Source organism: Acipenser ruthenus, chromosome 12, assembly GCF_902713425.1.
Source record: "Acipenser ruthenus chromosome 12, fAciRut3.2 maternal haplotype, whole genome shotgun sequence".
Classification (NCBI taxonomy): domain Eukaryota; kingdom Metazoa; phylum Chordata; class Actinopteri; order Acipenseriformes; family Acipenseridae; genus Acipenser; species Acipenser ruthenus.
In genome coordinates, this window is record NC_081200.1 from 4122928 (window position 1) to 4141723 (window position 18796).

General features: G+C 35.1%; 1 protein-coding gene across 1 annotated transcript; it reads right to left on the bottom strand.

Moving 5' to 3' along the window:
• Positions 1–1396: 1396 nt before the first annotated feature.
• Positions 1397–18423, bottom strand: LOC117417317 (cullin-3). Its single transcript, XM_034029374.3, has 16 exons — positions 18032–18423; positions 10136–10333; positions 9269–9382; positions 8758–8918; positions 7920–8034; positions 7569–7797; positions 6993–7138; positions 6617–6793; positions 6239–6409; positions 5835–5942; positions 5419–5543; positions 4884–4980; positions 4533–4667; positions 3913–4099; positions 3439–3584; positions 1397–3217 (listed from the first exon to the last, which is right to left on the bottom strand). The coding sequence occupies exons 1-16, from the start codon at positions 18092–18094 to the stop codon at positions 3086–3088; spliced, it is 2304 nt and encodes a 767-aa protein (XP_033885265.1). The 5' UTR covers positions 18095–18423; the 3' UTR covers positions 1397–3085.
• Positions 18424–18796: the final 373 nt, after the last annotated feature.

Sequence of the window (18796 nt, forward strand, 5' to 3'; positions counted from 1 at the left end):
TGACCATTCTTCAACGTGAAATTGTTCCAGTTCATTCAAATTCTGAGGACTTCTCTTGTGCACCGCCTTCTTCAACTCATACCAAAGATTCTCAATCGGATTTAAATCGGGGCTTTGACTAGGCCATTGCAGAACCTTGATTTTATTCTTTAATCATTCTGAAGTAGATTTGGATGTGTGCTTTGGATCGTTGTCGTGTCGTAACGTCCAGTTGCGCTCTAAACCAATTTTTGTAGCGGAGGGTTTCAGATGATTGGCCAATATCTTTTGGTATGCTATGGAATCCATTTTACCATGTATTGGAACTAAATTTCCTGTGCCATTAGAGGAAAAACAGCCCCATAGAAGGATAGTACCACCTCCATCCTTGACGGTAGGTATGTTTTCTTTGTACGCCTCACCAGACTTTCTCCAAACATAATGACTATCAGCGTGACCAAATAGTTTGATTTTTGTTTCATCACTCCATAAATCCTTTTACCAGAACTCATACCCATCATTCAAATGCCGTTTTGCAAACTTTAAGCGATTGCCCTTGTGACATTTTCTTAAGAGTGGCTTTTTCCTTAGCCTGCAACCATTGAGACCTTCACCATGCAGTACTCGACCTATGGTTGAAATGGAAACCCCAGTCCCACTTGCAGCCAATTCACTTTGAATATCTTTGTCAGTCAATCTCATATTGTTATCAACCTTCCTCACAATTCTTCTACTTGTTCTTGGTGAAAGAACCTTCTTTCTTCCAGACTGAGGGAGCGCTGTGACAGTACCACAAGTCTTGTACTTCTTAATAGAAACAATCGTTGAAATTGAGATACTCAAGTGCTTGGAAATCATGTATCCTTCTCCAGCTTTATGACAACAAATAATGTTCTGCTTAATGTCTGCCTTCAGGTAGCTATTTACTTTTTCCCATTTTGATTTATTAGTAATGACAGCAATCATCCTATGCCTAACCCTTTTATACTCTCCAAGAATGTTCACCTACAATCCAGCACTAGAATTAGGTTCTGTATTCTCATATTGAAATTTCTAGCACCCTGCAGACAATACTATCATAGCATATGAATACTTTTGAATTAGCATTTTTGGAGTTTTGCAAAACAAATTGCCAAGATAAATAATTGTAGACATCTATTTCTTGTAACTTTCTTCCTCATCCACAAAAACAAAACTTGCTACAGAATTCTTTCTGAGAAATTTCTAGAAATTATAAAATTTCCATTGGGGTATGTATATATTTTTTTATTCTGTTCAGTTTACCATCAAAAAATGTCTGATACTTGAAAGGATAAAGGGTGTAACCACATGTAAAGGGGGTGCCTAACAAAGCCAAAATGGACACTATTTTAGCTATTCTTGTACCACATTAAACTAATTATTTAACCAAGCGAGATTTACATGAGGAAAATATTTTATTTAACTGAAACAAAACTTGTGTTCCTTTTCTAACATTTAAAATTAACCCATTCCATTAAATTGATTTAAAGGTAATAGTACTCAGTCTTTCAGATTTTAAGACAGACATTCTTGTTTTTAGCATAAATTAAATTTCACCTCACAGTAAAAACAAAAACAGTAACTCTGTCAGAAAACAGGGAGAAAAAATATGAACACTAATAATCATAAATGTAGTATTCAAATTTTCTGTCAAACAGTGAATGGATAAAGCATAGATGTCTCAGTCTAGGTTATCAAAATCCTATAACAACTTAATGTCATGCAAAAATATGAAGTGTTCATATTTGTTTCATTAAAACAAAAAAAAAAAAAGTCATTAGCCAGACATGTTATTGCTTCTCCTGTACCTGCATACATACTTGCTTTTAATTTAAACATGAAAGTTTCAATGGAAGAGCTAATATTTTAATTTGCATTCTATTACTGAACTGCATGCACAAATGCAGTCCAATTAATAAATTCCACATAACTTCAGCCACTAAACCATTTAATCACCAAGCACTCTGTTAGTAGAGGTTATAATAAACCCTGCAAAATTAGAAAGCAGAAAACACACACACACACACACACATTACTTTATACACCAGATTGTAAAAAAAAAAAAAAAAAAAAAAGCAAAAACATGATTTGGTAGTGGAGTTTAGGTATTTCTTACACATACTTCAGTCTTCAGTGTCCATCATGTGTTTTCTTGTGATAAAAACACTTTCAACTCTCTGCTTGATCACATTAAAATGTTTAAAAATGTTTGTTGGTGTTCCTGTTAAATATATGGGTCAATCATTTACATTAAATCTATATATTTTTTACATTTCCTTTGTCTACATTTAATATGATGGAAACAAGGCTCTGTACAATCCACTTCGGCAGTGAGTACAATAAACAGATTTATTTTACAATTTATATACATTAAAACATTGTGTTAATTTGTTTCCTTTTTCAATATACCAGAAAAACCCAACCCATTATTAACTGCATTTGGAAGAACCTAATATGAAAAGGAACAAATCATATTGAAATCAGGCTGCTGCTTCATTTTACAACAGGCCCGACCATGAATGTAGTTATATACTAGTGTGAGAATAACTCCCATTGGTAAAATATAGCATGCTACAAAACAATCCCATTTCTCTCTGCAAATCCGCAACAAAAGTATTTCAGTTTAGAATTGCTTCTAATTCAAACCTGTACACAGTCGGCCAAGTGCTACAAAACCCTAAGAAAACACATTTACATCAACATTAAAAACTGGGGAGCGAAATTTCAACAATTATTTTATTTGTAGTAATAGTAATCCACGTTTGCTTTTTTTTTTTTTTTTTGCTTTTTTTTTTTTTACAGTATTGAAAACAATATGCAGTGCATTCACATTCTTCCCAAGGAATTGTTTAATGGCGATCTCTACAAGGGTAAAATGGTGATAAGCCTGAAGCTGGATCAATTCATGTTGAAAATTCTCACAGGGAATAAAAGGCCTGATTTAAATAAATCTAGAACACTTACTGCATTTTTTTTAATGGTGGAGAAGAGGTCTTCCCAGTATTTTTAGTTACTTAAAAGGAACTTCCCAGTTCATGCGAATAATATAGTCCAAAAATCCTTCCTGTATTTCACTGAACGCATTTTATGCTACGTAAGTATATACTTTGCGATCCTCAGGTGTTCGTGCCAAATATTCTCTCTCAATAAGTCCTTCAATTCGTTTTTTAATAACAACTGGACTTGGTAAGAAACGAGCCTTCAGCTGCTGAGTCACCTGTAAAAAAGAAAAAAAAGTGTAAATATACATTTCAGTTAAAAATACTTTTCATTCAACACTGACGATGTAGAAAGTGCCATAAAAATCAACACTAAAAATGTTGTATATTCAGCCGTTTATAACCAAATCATTAATTTGCATTTTCTATAGTTAAATTGGTTACATAACAGAAATACTTAATGAAGTCTAAAATATCCATTCCATTCAATTAAACTTACCTCTGCTACAAGCACATTATGCTGCATCTTCTTTCTAGATTTCATGACTCGTACAATGGCGGCTTCAATCTCATGTTTCCTGTCGTCATCTACTTTTTGTCGTGTTTCTTTTCTCTCTGGATCCGACTCTCCTTGTTTGGCAGCAACTGCATGAAATTCATATTAACACCATAATGAAAAGACTACTGCATGAACAGACACCAATTAAGACATTAATTAAAACACAGATTACATTATAAACCTTGCATCTAATTTAAAATGAAATGTACTCAAAACCATTACTATGCAAATGTGACGTTAAGAGCTGTATGTAAATACAAACATATTTTTCTTATTCAAATCTGTAAAAGGTGCAAGAATCTTTGAAAGATAGTAAATGCACTTGGCTCCAACCTTTACTTACAGACGAAACATGTAAAAAATGCCTTATGAGAAGTTTAAAATAATTCGGGAACCTGGTCTTGTATTACAAACCTGTTTGAATCTTCACTCTGTGCAATTTAGAAGTGAACTGATCGTTTACTGTAAATACATGCCCATTCTCAATTTCTTTAGATTTTGGTTCTTTAGTAAGAACCCGCTGTGTTGGCTTGCCACATGCCAGCGACTGAAGAGCTCTAACAAGCTCTCGTTCAGGAATATCCGTCTCCTGTTGAATTTCCTAAATAAAAGACATGCATTACAAATTACATGTCAACACTGGCTTTTATGCCAACTCTCAATTTTCTTAAAGAAAGCCTACAGCTTTGAGATTTAAAATATGCTTGTAAAAAAGGAAAACAAAATCAACTAACAGAATAAAACCTGGGAAAAAAAATAATGAAATAACCGGGGTGTGTATATATATATATATATATATATATATATATATATATATATGAAAAACAAAAGGTCCCATTTTAGAAATCTCTCATTGTGGAAATGTCCTCAATACCATTTACTTTTCGGCTGTGGTTTACATGTTTCGATTTACAGATGCAATGCAGTATCATTCGGTAGAAGAAACTTGGTAAAGAATTAAGAAGTCATCAACAACCAAACTAATATTAACTGTGATTAGATATACAGCAAAACTCAACTTTTTAAACACTTACCTCAAATGTGTATTTATCTCTATTGTTGAAGAGCATTAATATTGTCATCTGAAACGTTGAAACTTGCAATATGTGCTTTCTGGTATTAGAGCCAGTTACTTGTGCTCCTCCTACTCCAACTTCAGAACCATCCTCCTGTTTCATAGGAAATTAAAATGCAAGTATTTTAGATATTTTGGGTAAACACACACATACAGAGTATTTGTAGAAACTTTAAATATGCAAGTGAACTACATGTGTCGGTTTTATTTCTAGTCAATATTACTTTAGTATGAGCTTTTCAGAAGTCAAAATACTCCCATCTAATTACCAACATGTTAACTGTATTATTATCATCATGCATGTCTTCACCTTTTTAATAGGACCATAAAAAGTGGCGTTTAAATCTGCAGAGCCCATATGGTGTTGGAGTGTAAGCTGTCGACCGCTGTGTTTGGCCAAATAAAACCTAAAGGTAGAAAGAAATAAAATGGAAAAAATATCTATCAACTGGCAATAAGAATGGAATATTCAAAACATAAGTACACCTATTGTGATATAAGAACTTGAAGAAATACTCCTGTTTAACAATATATAATTTATCTTTTTATATTCTACTGAGTATTTTATATCAATCTCTATTGCTACTTACATTTACATTCTTTATTTACCAGGCTGACACCTAAAAATGACTACTAGGGATGTGCAACTGTAAATTTAATCCCTCCTCGTCAAGAGTTAGTACATAGAAAACATCGTCACAAAATATGAGTTAGAGGGAAAGGTTAGTAATAGTTAGTAATGGTAAATTAAATTATGAATAATGATCATTAGAAAATGTAGATGATAAAGTTAATTTAACATGCAAGGAAAAAGGTGAACAATTGAAGGAAATATGAGTCATTACCTTCTAAATACTTCAAAAGCATGTCTGGGTGCTGGAGGGATGTTGCATTTTGGTGTGGCCGACTGTGTGGGCCAGTAACCTGTAGTTAGTACTCTTACTGTTAAATCAACTCCACCTAAAGAAACCTAAACAAAATAAACAAGAGAAACAATTTAATCATCTATAATAAAGTTTGTTCAGTAAGTAGAATAGCAAATACATACAGTGAAGCTAGTTGCTATGACACTTGGAAAACTGACGCGGTCAAGTGGAAACTGTTTGTAACTATATCATCAAACAAATACTGGAATACTTTTAGCCTTTTGTACAGCTTTAAAAATCTATGTTAAATATTAAAATACGACAGCATATTTTGCACTGAGACATTTGTACATTAAATGATTACATTCCATTCAATCATATTTAGCTTCTCTTACCCCTGTGGACTGCAGATGTTGTCTAAACTCATCCATTGTTGTATTTGAGATGCTCATGTCCCTGAACATTCCTTCCAGTTTGGAAGTGAACTGACAGCCACACTCGGTCTATGGAAAACAAATTATTAAAAATATATCTCTTTTTTTTTTTTACATGCCTATAAACAGTAGATTTACGGCAAGAATGCCATTCTTTCTCCATCTCTTGAAAACAATCTTGTGGAATTCTTGATGCCCACTGTATAATCTAGCAAGACAATAAACAGAACAGCGCGTGACGTGTATTCAACAGTTTTGTAAAGGAAACAATTCATACCAAGTATCTGGTAATTTAAATCCTTTCATTATGTGGTAATATCGCTACAGTGGTCACAAAAAAATAGAAACCAAAGAAAAACAGTTACCTTCAATTTTGATATCATGTTTTTCTCTGAATCATCAGACACACTTTTGTTAGTGAGAAGTCTTCTGGCCAAGTGTTGTTTATAATACCGTTCAAACACGTCTTTTTCCTGCATGAACCTAAATAAAACCATTGCTTTGTCGAGGATTGTCTCCACCTCCTGTTCTGTGAGCTGTAAAGTAACAGAAATCCAAAACACACAAAGTCAACATCTACAACTCTGCAACTGGTAACCATCAAAGCTATCTGGGGAAAAAGTGACTATCAATGACAATAATTACTTTTATGTAATTTGCCTGACACATTGCTAGCCAGAACAGTTTTGTCATAAAAAGCAGATATAAAAATGTTTTATTTCCATAATAAAATCAACACTTACTCCCTTCACTCCTTTTTTCAGCTTATCATCAATAAATAAGGAGAGATACTCTGGTGACCTGGAATTGAGATTCAGGAAGTACTCAAAGTCTCCAGCAATGGTCTGTTTGAAAAGCCGATCATTATTGAAGGATTCTTGCAGGAAACGATCAAACCGGCTCTTCAGGTCCAGAAGACCCTAAAATTGCAGAAAGATTTGTATTTTTATTTTCACTTTATACACATACCAAATACTGTAGTCATCTATTGAAAATCAGGCACACTAATAAAGAATTGTTTATATAGAAAATTTATAAAATACATTAGACCCACCCCCCCCCCTCTATAGAAGGACTATTTGTAGCACCCCCAAACCACCTATTACAGAAAATGATTACCTGAATGTAATCCACAGGGTTCTTGCCTTCTCCTTCTTCGGACACCAGTGCCTTCCCTTGCTCCCGCAGGTATGAACTCATGCACTCACACATAGTCTTCAGGCCATTTGGCACTCTGCTAAATAGCTTGTACATACAGGCCAAATCTGGAAAAGTGTGCAGAAAGAAATATTTTCATTCTATTACTGTGCACAAATTCAAACAGAACTCTGCTAAAAGCACTTGGCAGTGACCAAGACGTTAGTGTTGTAAGACTGCCCTCTGGTGGCCTGATAATGTGAAAAAAAGGTGAGCCGATACCAATTCTGACAACACTGGAACATCTATATATTCAGAAATACTCATTGCTAATGTCAGTCTGGCATAACCCTATCTCCACTAGCAATGCATACAATACTATGAAGATATCAAGACGCTACCTTATTAATGCCACTAGGAGTAGGGAGGAAAACACTAAGAAAATCAGTTTAACATGAATTAACATATTTTGAGAAGATTAGCTTTGCAGACAAACAATTAAAGGGAAATATGTATGTAATATTGATTTGTGTACTATTTAAATACAAGTGAAGCTACCTTCCGTCTTTCCGTTTTTCAGCATATGCACAAGACCAGAGTTTTCCATTTCTACAATGGTCTTCATGTGCTTGGAAATGAGTTCCCTCTCAACTACTTTTACAATGGGTTCTTCTGTTGATTTGTCCAAGCAGTGCATCACCCGTTCAATTTCTTCATTGATTCTAGCCTCTACTTTCTTAATGTACACGCTTGCACTGTTTTCAGCTAAAAATTTCTGACTTTCCATCTGAAATTAAACAGACAGACATTAAGGAAAAAGCCCAGTAAAAAAAAAAGTAAACTGCTCATGAATCAGGATACAAATTAAGTGCAACATAGATGTTCTGTTTTGTTTTGTAGGATACAAACCTGGAAAAATTCTGCAGACATCTCTAAAAATGGAGCTTCAAAATCTTCTTCATAAACTGATCTCCCTTCAAGGCCTAGGATCATTAACATCTGGCAAGCATTTCGGATTGCTCCCCTGGAAAAAAAAATACACACATATGTTGGACAAAATAAACAGTACACTGATACATACTGGATTCATTTTAATGATTAAAACAATGGCAGAATTGCTCCCTTATTAACATCACTAATTATAAATAAGTAAATACAATAAGGATCCACCACTGGCATGTAAATAAGCCATACAAGTATGTGCAGCAATTCTTCTACAATATAATGTATTTATTTATTTTTACATCTGTGAGTAGTAAGTAGCACCATTGATTCAATGAAGATTAGAAGCAGAATGAGTGAAAATAGGAAAAACAAAACAAAAAAATATCTCAATACTCTAGAGACACATGAAGTGAAGTCAGGCTTAAAATAAAAATCCAAAGACAAACAAAAAGTGGTAGTGAAGCCAAAGCTGCTGAATAATGCTGGAGCCCAATTCAAACATCTGTATTGTATTTTTGAGACTGGGCAATGCTTAAACAAATATATATTTTATTAAGGCAAGAGAGCTTTGTAACCATTGGATTAAAATGTTATTAATTTTGCAGCAGATCTTTTTCTGTTTTTAAAATGATAAAAGGGGGCCCTTTCACAAACCAGTTCTAGGTATTCCTGGTACACACACAACAATTTTGCACTAAAGGTTAAAAGCAGCTAAGTGCTGCACCTTACATTTGGTGTTTAGAAGCGCTTCATCTTTGGCACTGGTAAATAATGGGAGACAACAGCTATAAACCTGACATACCTGTCTACCACCTCGCCTTTCCTCTCTCGTGCAATCATGTCCAAAAGCGTCTGTCTGAGGTGATCTCTGATGCACCCATAACGTACAACCTGGTCTCTGAAAATGATTAACCCAAGATTGTAGACGTTTTCTACATTATTCTGTTGTACATATACACGGTCCTATTGTAGAAAAAAAAAAGAATAGCATTTTTAGCATTATAGATTTAGAGAAACAATCATATTTAAAAAACTTAACAGGTTACTTCCTTTACATACAGACAATTAAAGTGAAATACATGCTATTTGATCCTCTGTAGAAAAATCCTTTGGTTAGGAAATGGAATAAAGTTTGCCTTTACTCTGATTGGTCAGTATCAGGTCCCTAATGGCTAGAAAGGAGTTTGTCATTTGAAACAATAACACTGTTTAATTTCTGTTCCAAATAAAACAAAACTAAAATGAACTTTTGTGGGACACTGAATTATGATGATTAATAGTTTAATACAAATCAAATGTTTGCAGTTACCTACCATGTACATCAAGATGTCTCTGATCATCACCATAGCTGTCTGATGGTCATTCCAAGCTTGGTTTAATGTTTGCAAAAAATTATTATTTAACGAGTTTAATACATCTTCTCGTACCTATATATATATATAAAAAAAAATACAATTATCAGTAAATATTTTAAAAAATGAATACAATAAAAGTAAAGGCTTAAATCTCAAATAATGGGATAACCTGTTGATGTGTTATTGTTTGCAAAATCTGTAGAAAACATTCCAGACATGCAAATGTTGTCCAGCTTTGTAATTGACAGAAACATATCAATTTTTGATTTATGGACACAAAACAATATCTTCCTACAGTTAGGTTTTGGAAGAAATGATCTTCGATACAGTCGGAAACAGCGCTGTTTAAACCAAAACGACAATAATTTGTTTCACAAAGTAAAAAAAGTGTCATTCCGGACTATTAAGTATCACATCTTTTCTGGACCCTTGAAAGAACAGGCAGTCCTAATTACTTTAGTCTTAGATAAATAGTGTTAATGTGACCTAGTACAAGTGAGCAGAATCAACCTGCGCACGTTCAAAGGAAGCATAACCTTTGCAGTTGTTTGAAATGATTTTTCATTTTATAAAATATATGTTTTAGAATTTAATTCTAATTGAGGAAAACATATGGCTTAATGAATTATGACAGCTAAGAACATTCAGTATGCATTTCCTTTCCAGTTTGTTTCTTCTCATGCACAAATAAATATTATGTATTTGCACATGGTCCTTCATAACTGTCAACAGTGAAAATCTAGTCAACAATCTAGCTTGTTCTTTTTTATTTCTTTAGCTGCAGTGCAGCACTATACCATCATGCATTAAAAGACGATCTCCTACTTTGTTGATTAGATGTTCCGTGACTACTTCTCTGAGTCCTGTGTAGAGTTTTTCTCCATGTTTGTGTAACACCATGGTGTATGCATTCCTGTAAAGTTCCTCAAAGCTGAGCCCGCTATTATTCTTCCGCTGGATCTCCTGGATGGCATTTTTTAGAAGGTCCCAGATGCTGTTCACATACTTCTCGTCCATCGTCATCTGCAATTTAAAACAAGAGAGAGACAATCACTTCAAAATACCAGAGTGGAGTTTTAATCCGACAAAGCATGCAGTATTGTGTTTTTGACAGCAGTCGCATGGTAAAAATACAACAAATTGTGTTTGCTTGAGTAAACATCGACCTTGTGTAAAAGTTGACCCCCACCCATTGTGAAGGTGAGATTTGGGTATAATTTTATTTTTTCCCTAAATATATGTATTAGATACCCTGATGGCGTTTGAGCGGCAGATTTGCAAAAATAACAATTTTATAAGCACTTCTACCTAGAACCACCAGATGTGTCATTTTGACGCATATTACAACACAGTACGTTTTTTTTTTTTTTTTTTTTCGTACAGCCTACACTAGTAGTATTATTTTAGTATACAAGTGGACTTATAAACCAAAAAAACATTTGTTTGCAATTCATGTCACTTGCTCCAAGCCAGGTATTACCTTGCACTCCATCATTATCTGAGATTGACACTTTTAAAATACCCCATGATGAAAAGTGATGCTATTTTGACTTGGCATAATTCTAAAATGGTTAAAGAGAAGTTTATTGAAAAATAAAATAGTGGCTATGACTCCTTGTTTGGAGTTTGTCTGAGATATTCATTAGATCACAATAACTGCCATTTAAACCATGAAAGCAATTCATACCCCTCTACAACATTGATACACAAACAGAATAGCAACTGTATTGCACATAGAATAATACCTACTGTACCTTAAAACTACAATACATTCTCAGAAGTCATAGGTCTCCATCTGGCATGATAAAAAAATACTACAAAAATCCAATGTTACAAATAACTAACCTAAAACCATACATTTCAAATGGAAGACTAGAACTGAAGTAGCCATTTGCAGTACATTTTTGTAGAAGTTGTGTATTAATGTTACATTACCGTGTGTGTACTGAATCATCACAACACTCCTATTATGACTTCCTAAGTGCAAAGGTTATAGTGAGAATTTGAAACTGAAATTAAGAGATACAGCACTAGATCTTTGTAAAACTTTAACTAAACACATTTTAAATTTCCAAATGTAAGTATTGTTTCTTTCTAGTTGGTTCCCAGTTTGTATGTCTATAATTTTGCACAAATAATAAACGTCTATGTTTAATTTACTGCATTTACTTTTCAAGACACACTTCTTGGACAGTCATAGAAATCTTCTTGAGAAATGCCGTAGTCTTGTTTCAATGTTGTCATAAGCACCAATGACTAAGCTCCATTCAATCAAACAAAAGAACATAAGATGTCTATGCTATTTTCAGGAGCAAGAACTATCAAGTTTTAAAATAGACATAGCTTTCTCAATACTGTGTTGGAATGAATTAGTGCTTTGTGATGCAGTTATGTAAACACAACATTAATGACATCCTAAAGCAATGTAAACAAGACAATACTTTCAAAGTGAAAAATATTTATTTAATTCAAATATGATTAACTTTGACTTTCAATGAAACATTATTTCTTATTTTGGATGCACCTTTTTAAAGTAAAAATGTAGTAAAATTGATCCCAGTGGTGATCACTACCTCTACCAGGAAGAACAAAGAAAGAACACATCCCTCTTCACTGCCCAAAATGCCAGCATGACCATTTCATGTGAAGAATGTTGCAAACCCAGAGTACTATACACTAAGCATTGTGTCACAGAGCACCTAGACAGCAGCAGCATGTGTCTTTCTGAGGCAGAGTACACCTGGGAAGTGGAAATGCATCTGTCACGTGTCTGCAACTGTGGAGATTGCTTACTACTCCTCAAAGTTGGGCAGGCCAGCCATATGCTCCTACTGTGCAAGACATGGAGCAACTAAGGCACAACAGCTCATGCAGAGCTTTAAAACTGTGTTGCCCATTTGTGCAGACTGCATTAGCAAATGCCTTAAGCCAATTTGTCAAAGGCCATATGGCAAGGGGAAGTAAATGTATTTCCCCTTATTTTCTTTCTTTCTCTTTATTTTTGTTTAATTATTATAATTTATTTTTTGTTTGTTTTCCTATCTACCGACCCAAGTGAATTTTGTAATGAAACAGGATCAGAAGAAATTTATTTTAGGCCTAAGAAAACATTATTTGGGAAATTCTTTTCAGGTAATATCCTGACTTTATATGCAATTATCTTTTCTCTTAGAAACTGTACTTCATACCCTGCATGCATTCTGTTGTTTAACATGGCTTCGATTATTAGGAAGAGTGCACTTTTTTCAGTTAAATATGATTTTTTTTTTTTTAAAAGATCCATCGCAAAAAGTAGATGACCAACATCCACTGTATACATAAAGTTTGACATACATTATTGGCAATAGAATGTCCTAATCAAACTTCAAGATGAGAATAAGACTTCTTTAGACATACAGCAACTCTCTAGGTATGTAAAATTGTGTGACATAGACAGACAGACAGTCTTCACATACCCCCAGATTAGTAAGTTTATCACAATTAGACACAATTATCCTGAGGCATCCCTAGCAGTGGATAATAGAGACTATGTACAGAGAGTTGACATGTCCTTCATTAGGAGCATATGCAAGCGAGAGTCACATTCAGTGATGGTTAATATGGGCAGAAAACAAAAAATCATGTGAAACCCACAATGGCCAAGCACAATGGAACTCTACCTTGTGTTTCATACAACACAAAAAAATCCCTCATAACAACTGGATTGTGTGCCAAAGAAAAAGAAACCACATGGGGTTATATCATTATTTAATGAACTAGCCTGGATCGTAGTATTTCAGAGCTCTAACCAGTTCTAGCAAGCAGAATCTATTAAATATTATGATGAAAAAAAGACTCCCATTGCAGAGCAGACCGAGCCATCTTAATTAGACAAACCACAGAGAGGAAAAGCGTGTTTCTGTCTAAAGTAAAAAAAATAAAAATAAATAAAGTTCAACATTTTGTACTTCTATGCTTGCTATTATTTATTTATTATAATATATATATATATATATATATATATACACACACACACACACAGTGCCTTGCAAAAGTATTCAGACCCCTGACCAATTCTCTCATATTACTGAATTACAAATGGTACATTGAAATTTCGTTTTTTGATATTTTATTTTAAAACACTGAAACTCAAAATCAATTATTGTAAGGTGACATTGGTTTTATGTTGGGAAATATTTTTAAGAAAAATAAAAAACTGAAATATCTTGCTTGCATAAGTATTCAACCCCCACATATTAATATTTGGTAGAGCCACCTTTCGCTGCAATAACATCTTTAAGTCTTTTGGGGTAAGTATGTACCAGCTTTGCACACAGTGTCGGAGTGATTTTGGCCCATTCTTCTTGGCAGATTTGCTCCAGGTTGTTCAGGTTGGTTGGATGACGCTTGTGTACTGCAATTTTCAAATAGTGCCACAGATTCTCAATGGGATTGAGATCAGGACTTTGACTGGGCCAATGCAGGACATTCACTTTTTTGTTCTTGAGCCACTCCAATGTTGCTTTGGCCTTGTGCTTGGGATCATTGTCCTGCTGAAAGGTGAATTTCCTCCCAAGCTTCAGTTTTTTAGTGGACTGAAGCAGGTTCTCTTGCAGTATTTCCCTGTATTTTGCTCCATCCATTCTTCCTTCAATTTTTACAAGATGCCCAGTCCCTGCTGATGAGAAGTATCCCCACAGCATGATGCTGCCACCACCATATTTCACTGTAGGGATGATGTGTCTTGAGGCATGGGCAGTGTTAGGTTTACGCCACACATAGCGCTTTGAGTTTTGGCCAAAAAGCTCTATCTTGGTCTCATCTGACCACAAAACCTTTTCCCACATTGCAGCTGGGTCACTCTCATGCTTTCTGGCAAACTCCAGACGTGCTTTCAGATGGTACTTTTTGAGTAACGGCTTCTTTCGTGCCACCCTCCCATACAGGCCAGTGTTATGCAGAACTCTTGATATGGTTGACTGGTGCACCATTACTCCACTCCCAGCCACTGAACTCTGTAGCTCCTTCAAAGTGATTGTTGGCCTCTCTGTGGCTTCTCTCACAAGTCTCCTCCTTGTTTGAGCGCTGAGTTTTGAGGGACGGCCTTTTCTTGGCAGTGCCTGGGTGGTGTGATGCAGCTTCCACTTCCTGATTATTGATCCAACTGTGCTCACTGGGATATCCAAACACTTAGATATTATTTTGTACCCTTTCCCTAATCTATGCATTTGTATTACTTTATCTCTAACTTCTGTAGAATGCTCTTTGGTCTTCATTTTCCTTCAGATTCACAGCCTGACCAATGATCCTCCAACAGTGGGGTTTTTATCCAGAAAATGTGACAGCAACTTTAATGGTTCACAGGTGGAGGCCAATGGTAAGGTAATTGTGTCCTCGTTAGGGCAATTTCTTTCATCGGTGTAAACTGGGAGCTTCCACAGCACAGGGGTTGAATACTTATGCAAGCAAGATATTTCAGTTTTTTATTTTTCTTAAAAATATTTCCCAACATAAAACCAATGTCACCTTACAATAACTGATTTTGAGTTTCAGTGTTTTAAAATAAAATATCAAATGGAACGAAATTTCAATGTACCATTTGTAATTCAGTAATATGAGAGAATTGGTCAGGGGTCTGAATACTTTTGCAAGGCGCTGTGTGTATATATTAGTGATATTGTCAGAGATTCTGGCACCAACTACTGTACCCATACTGCTACTGTATGTATAATGTACGGTTTCCAATAGAGGCAAAAAATGATGCATTGACGAAACAATTAACTTTCCAATGGTATGTAAAATGAAATATACTGTTGAGCTTCAACAATACAATATTAGGTTGGGCCGTCTTTAAGCTTCAAGGAAGCAGGGGCTTTGTTTCTAAGAGACTGGGATACTACTTAATTTATCAGTGATTAATCTCAGGCAAGTAAAAACACACCACCACACATGAATCAAGTTAGTCAAAGTAAGCTTATTCTGACGGGTGCAACAATGTTTTTCTATAACCTGTAATAATTATTCTATATGCGCACCATATGACGGCTACATGAACTGTATATGTGAAAACCGAAGAGAATTTCTCTTTCCATTTAGTGCGTGGCAAAAGTATACTGTAGACAAAAAGTAACTAATAATTTAAATCCGCTTAGGTGTCCACAAATTTCTAACTTGTTTATGCCTCCTTAAATGTTTGAGATTTTCTGTAAGTTATTAATGAAAGATAACTACTAGACCTCTTGGAAGCTTTAATAACAGTTTAAAATACTACTAGCATAAAAAAGTGCTTTAGGCTATGCAAAGTAAATTCTACAATTCTCAGGCCTGTGTGAGGTGACCATGAATATGGCGCAGATTAACCATAGTAAAAGCTAAGATCCTTCCCCCCCCAGTTTTGTAAAGCACCTAGTAATTACTACATTTTTAAACAAATGATACATTAGCAGGTAATGTTATTTTTGGTGTATGTAAACCATGAAACTGTGGAACTTTTTATCATTTAGTTTAGCTGGATGTCATGTGCAATACATGATATGGTTACACTGCAAATGTTTGAACTAAATAAAAATCAAACTACACAGACTTAAGGCCATTGCACACTGTATTCGATCAAGCATCTGCTTTTAACGTGTGTCTAAGAAGAAAAAAACAATCATGTGCATTCCCTGCTGCATCTTACACACCTAGTCTGTAATTGTCGTATGACGGTGATGTGTCAATTTTGGAATCAAAACAAGTTCAATTTGGTTCAATTTGACGCAAGTTAAAAATTGACCATTGACCAATGAAAAACGATGGTGAATTTACATGGATTCTTGCAGTTCCTATTTTTGTGTTCAAAATGGCTCTGGAGAAGGTTATTCTCTGAGTAGCTAACCAAGAAGAACTGTATATTATAACCGATTATTATTAGTAGCTCCTCAAACTGAACTACTGACATTCTGAAATAACCCAAGAACCGTTTGTTGTCCAATTTGAGCTCCTTTATCACCCTGTGATACTCCCCCAGCTCTTTACGCTTCTTTAATATTGGGTGCATCCAATATCGCCTTTTTTTGCGTTTTCGGCTTTGACTCCACAGGATAAGTATTACATCTTTATCATCGCTGCTGGAGCAGGTTGAATATACCTCTGCCTTTTTTTTTTTTTTTTTCTGGTGTGGTTTTAACGCATCCAATGTGCAATCAGCTTGAGGGATGAGTTTTTGGATGACAGGTGATAACTGATCCAGTGTGCAATGGCCTTTACTGGACTCATCCTCATTACTGAATTCTGATGAATTAATATTATAATGTTTAGCCTTTTACTTTGATAGTAGCAGGTGGATTTACCAAGCTGTTTTACCAACTTTTCTTTCAGTAACTGTAAGCTGTAATAAGAGCCACATTGAGCCCTGCTACAGTGCTCTTACTTATATAATTAACAGATGGGTCATTCTTTGTTCTCAAAAGGTATGTAATCATTTTGATTTAGTGTTAAACTGCTTGTTGTTTACTACATGCACACATGATGACCACCCATTGCACCAATATTAGGCCTAAATATTGCTCTCACTCCTAGTAGTCTGCACAGCTTTTAGGCCTTCTGACTTTCACTTTATGACAAGTCATGATCAAGAATAAAAGTCTGTTTGAAAACATACATAATCAGTGTACATAGTAGTGCACTTATTTAAAAATAAATCTTTGGGAAACTAAAAATATTAACTGCAACATCGGTTATAACTTTGAGTGGATTTATATCCCCAAATATAACCATCTTCCCCTTTGAACTTTGGTAAAGAAGTGGCACTAAAACAGAAGTCTGTATCCAAATAATTTTTCAATGAAATTCGTAGTCTCTCTATAGCAAATATAACAAGTATAAAAATGAAAACTATAAGTTGAGTCATGTTAGACATAATATGAACTTCGACACATGCATGACAGTCTAGACATTTTATTACTGTATTCTTTACAGATTCCTAAATCATTTTATGATCTCATCTGAATACGCTGTCACTTTCTGGCCAAATACTGCGTGTCTGAGACAGGTAAGTCAGTAAAACATGTTTTCTTTGTCTACAGGTGGTAAATATTTACATACATTTACATTGTCTCCCATGGTAGTTTTGTTGTTTGCGATTCATAATTGAGGCCACACGATCACATTAAATCAGTCTGAAATATTGCAACAGTTCCATCTCTATTTAATGAAAGGTAATTGTTCAAATCAACCCCGTTTTTCCAAATGTAACTTGAATGTTAAATACACCTTAAAATAATAGTTTCAATATTTAACAGCATTCAATTGTGCTTGACAAGTTCGGAATATGAAAGAAAACAACCGTTTTTGCCCTGATGTGATGCCTAATACCTTAATTAAGTTATAACCAGAACGATCAGGACAATATTAATATATAAAATAAAAATACATGAGGTGCGTTTGTCTAGTTATGTATTTACAAATCCATTCGAGACTTTCGGCGTACTGTGTTGTGTTAAAACAAGTGTCACGAAGGCCATATAAACAACAAAGATGTGACGCTGGCTCTCAAATTCACTCGCAAAACTCTGACTTAACATTTTTTTTAAAACCCATGGTTTATTTAAACTCACACAACGGCTCTTTCCTTAACAATCGCATCAACAACACTTTGTTTACAATTAAAGAGGCCTTGCCTTCCCCTATTCCCACTGAAGCCCCGACCCTCGCGTCTGTCTGCGTGCCCAGTTCGGCTTCCCGTCTCCGGCTACTACTTACAGGAAAGGCTCGTATCCTCATCTTGGTGTCCTTCTTGGTGCCGCCTTTGCTGAGGTTCGACATATTTAATTTGTCTGTGTTTCTTTATTTACATGAAAGACTATTTGGGACGTTAAGGTCAAATGTGTTGGTGACTGTGCTATTAAGTCCCCCTCGACCTTTCCTGCGGGTCTGTGTCCCTCTATCTGGGATATTACTGTCACTCCTCCGCCGCCGTTCCAATCTCCGAATCTCTCAGTACAGTGATGGCGGACAAACAGCTCTCACTGCGCAGGGCAACCGGACCTCAATTCGCGCGAGATGACATGAAAAGTTCAAGGAAGAGGAAGACACCGATAAAAACTTGGGCAGGTTGATACGTGTATACCTGCTCCAGTCGATGCACCGTTTCGTATCTGTTTTTGGGTTGACGTTGCTGAATTGTTGATTCCCGTGACCGTGACAGCTCCTCTTCTATTCACATGTAATATGAACCACTCTATTGTTCTACAGATTATGTCTCCCTTTGTGCACATTTCACTAACGATTTGCCATGTGCAATTTGTAGCAATTTTCTAACGACAGTAAATGCAAATAAAAACGAGAAACAACTGCCAACATAAGGAAATAAGTTGTTTATTTTTTTTTTTTCTCTCTGACATTGCTGGAGTTTTAACAAACAAAAACATGTTTTGAAATTGAATAGCACCCTGAAGTAAAAACATGTTTGAGGTCATTCACGTATTAGGCCGAGGCAAAATTAGGTATATTTAAACAATAAATCTT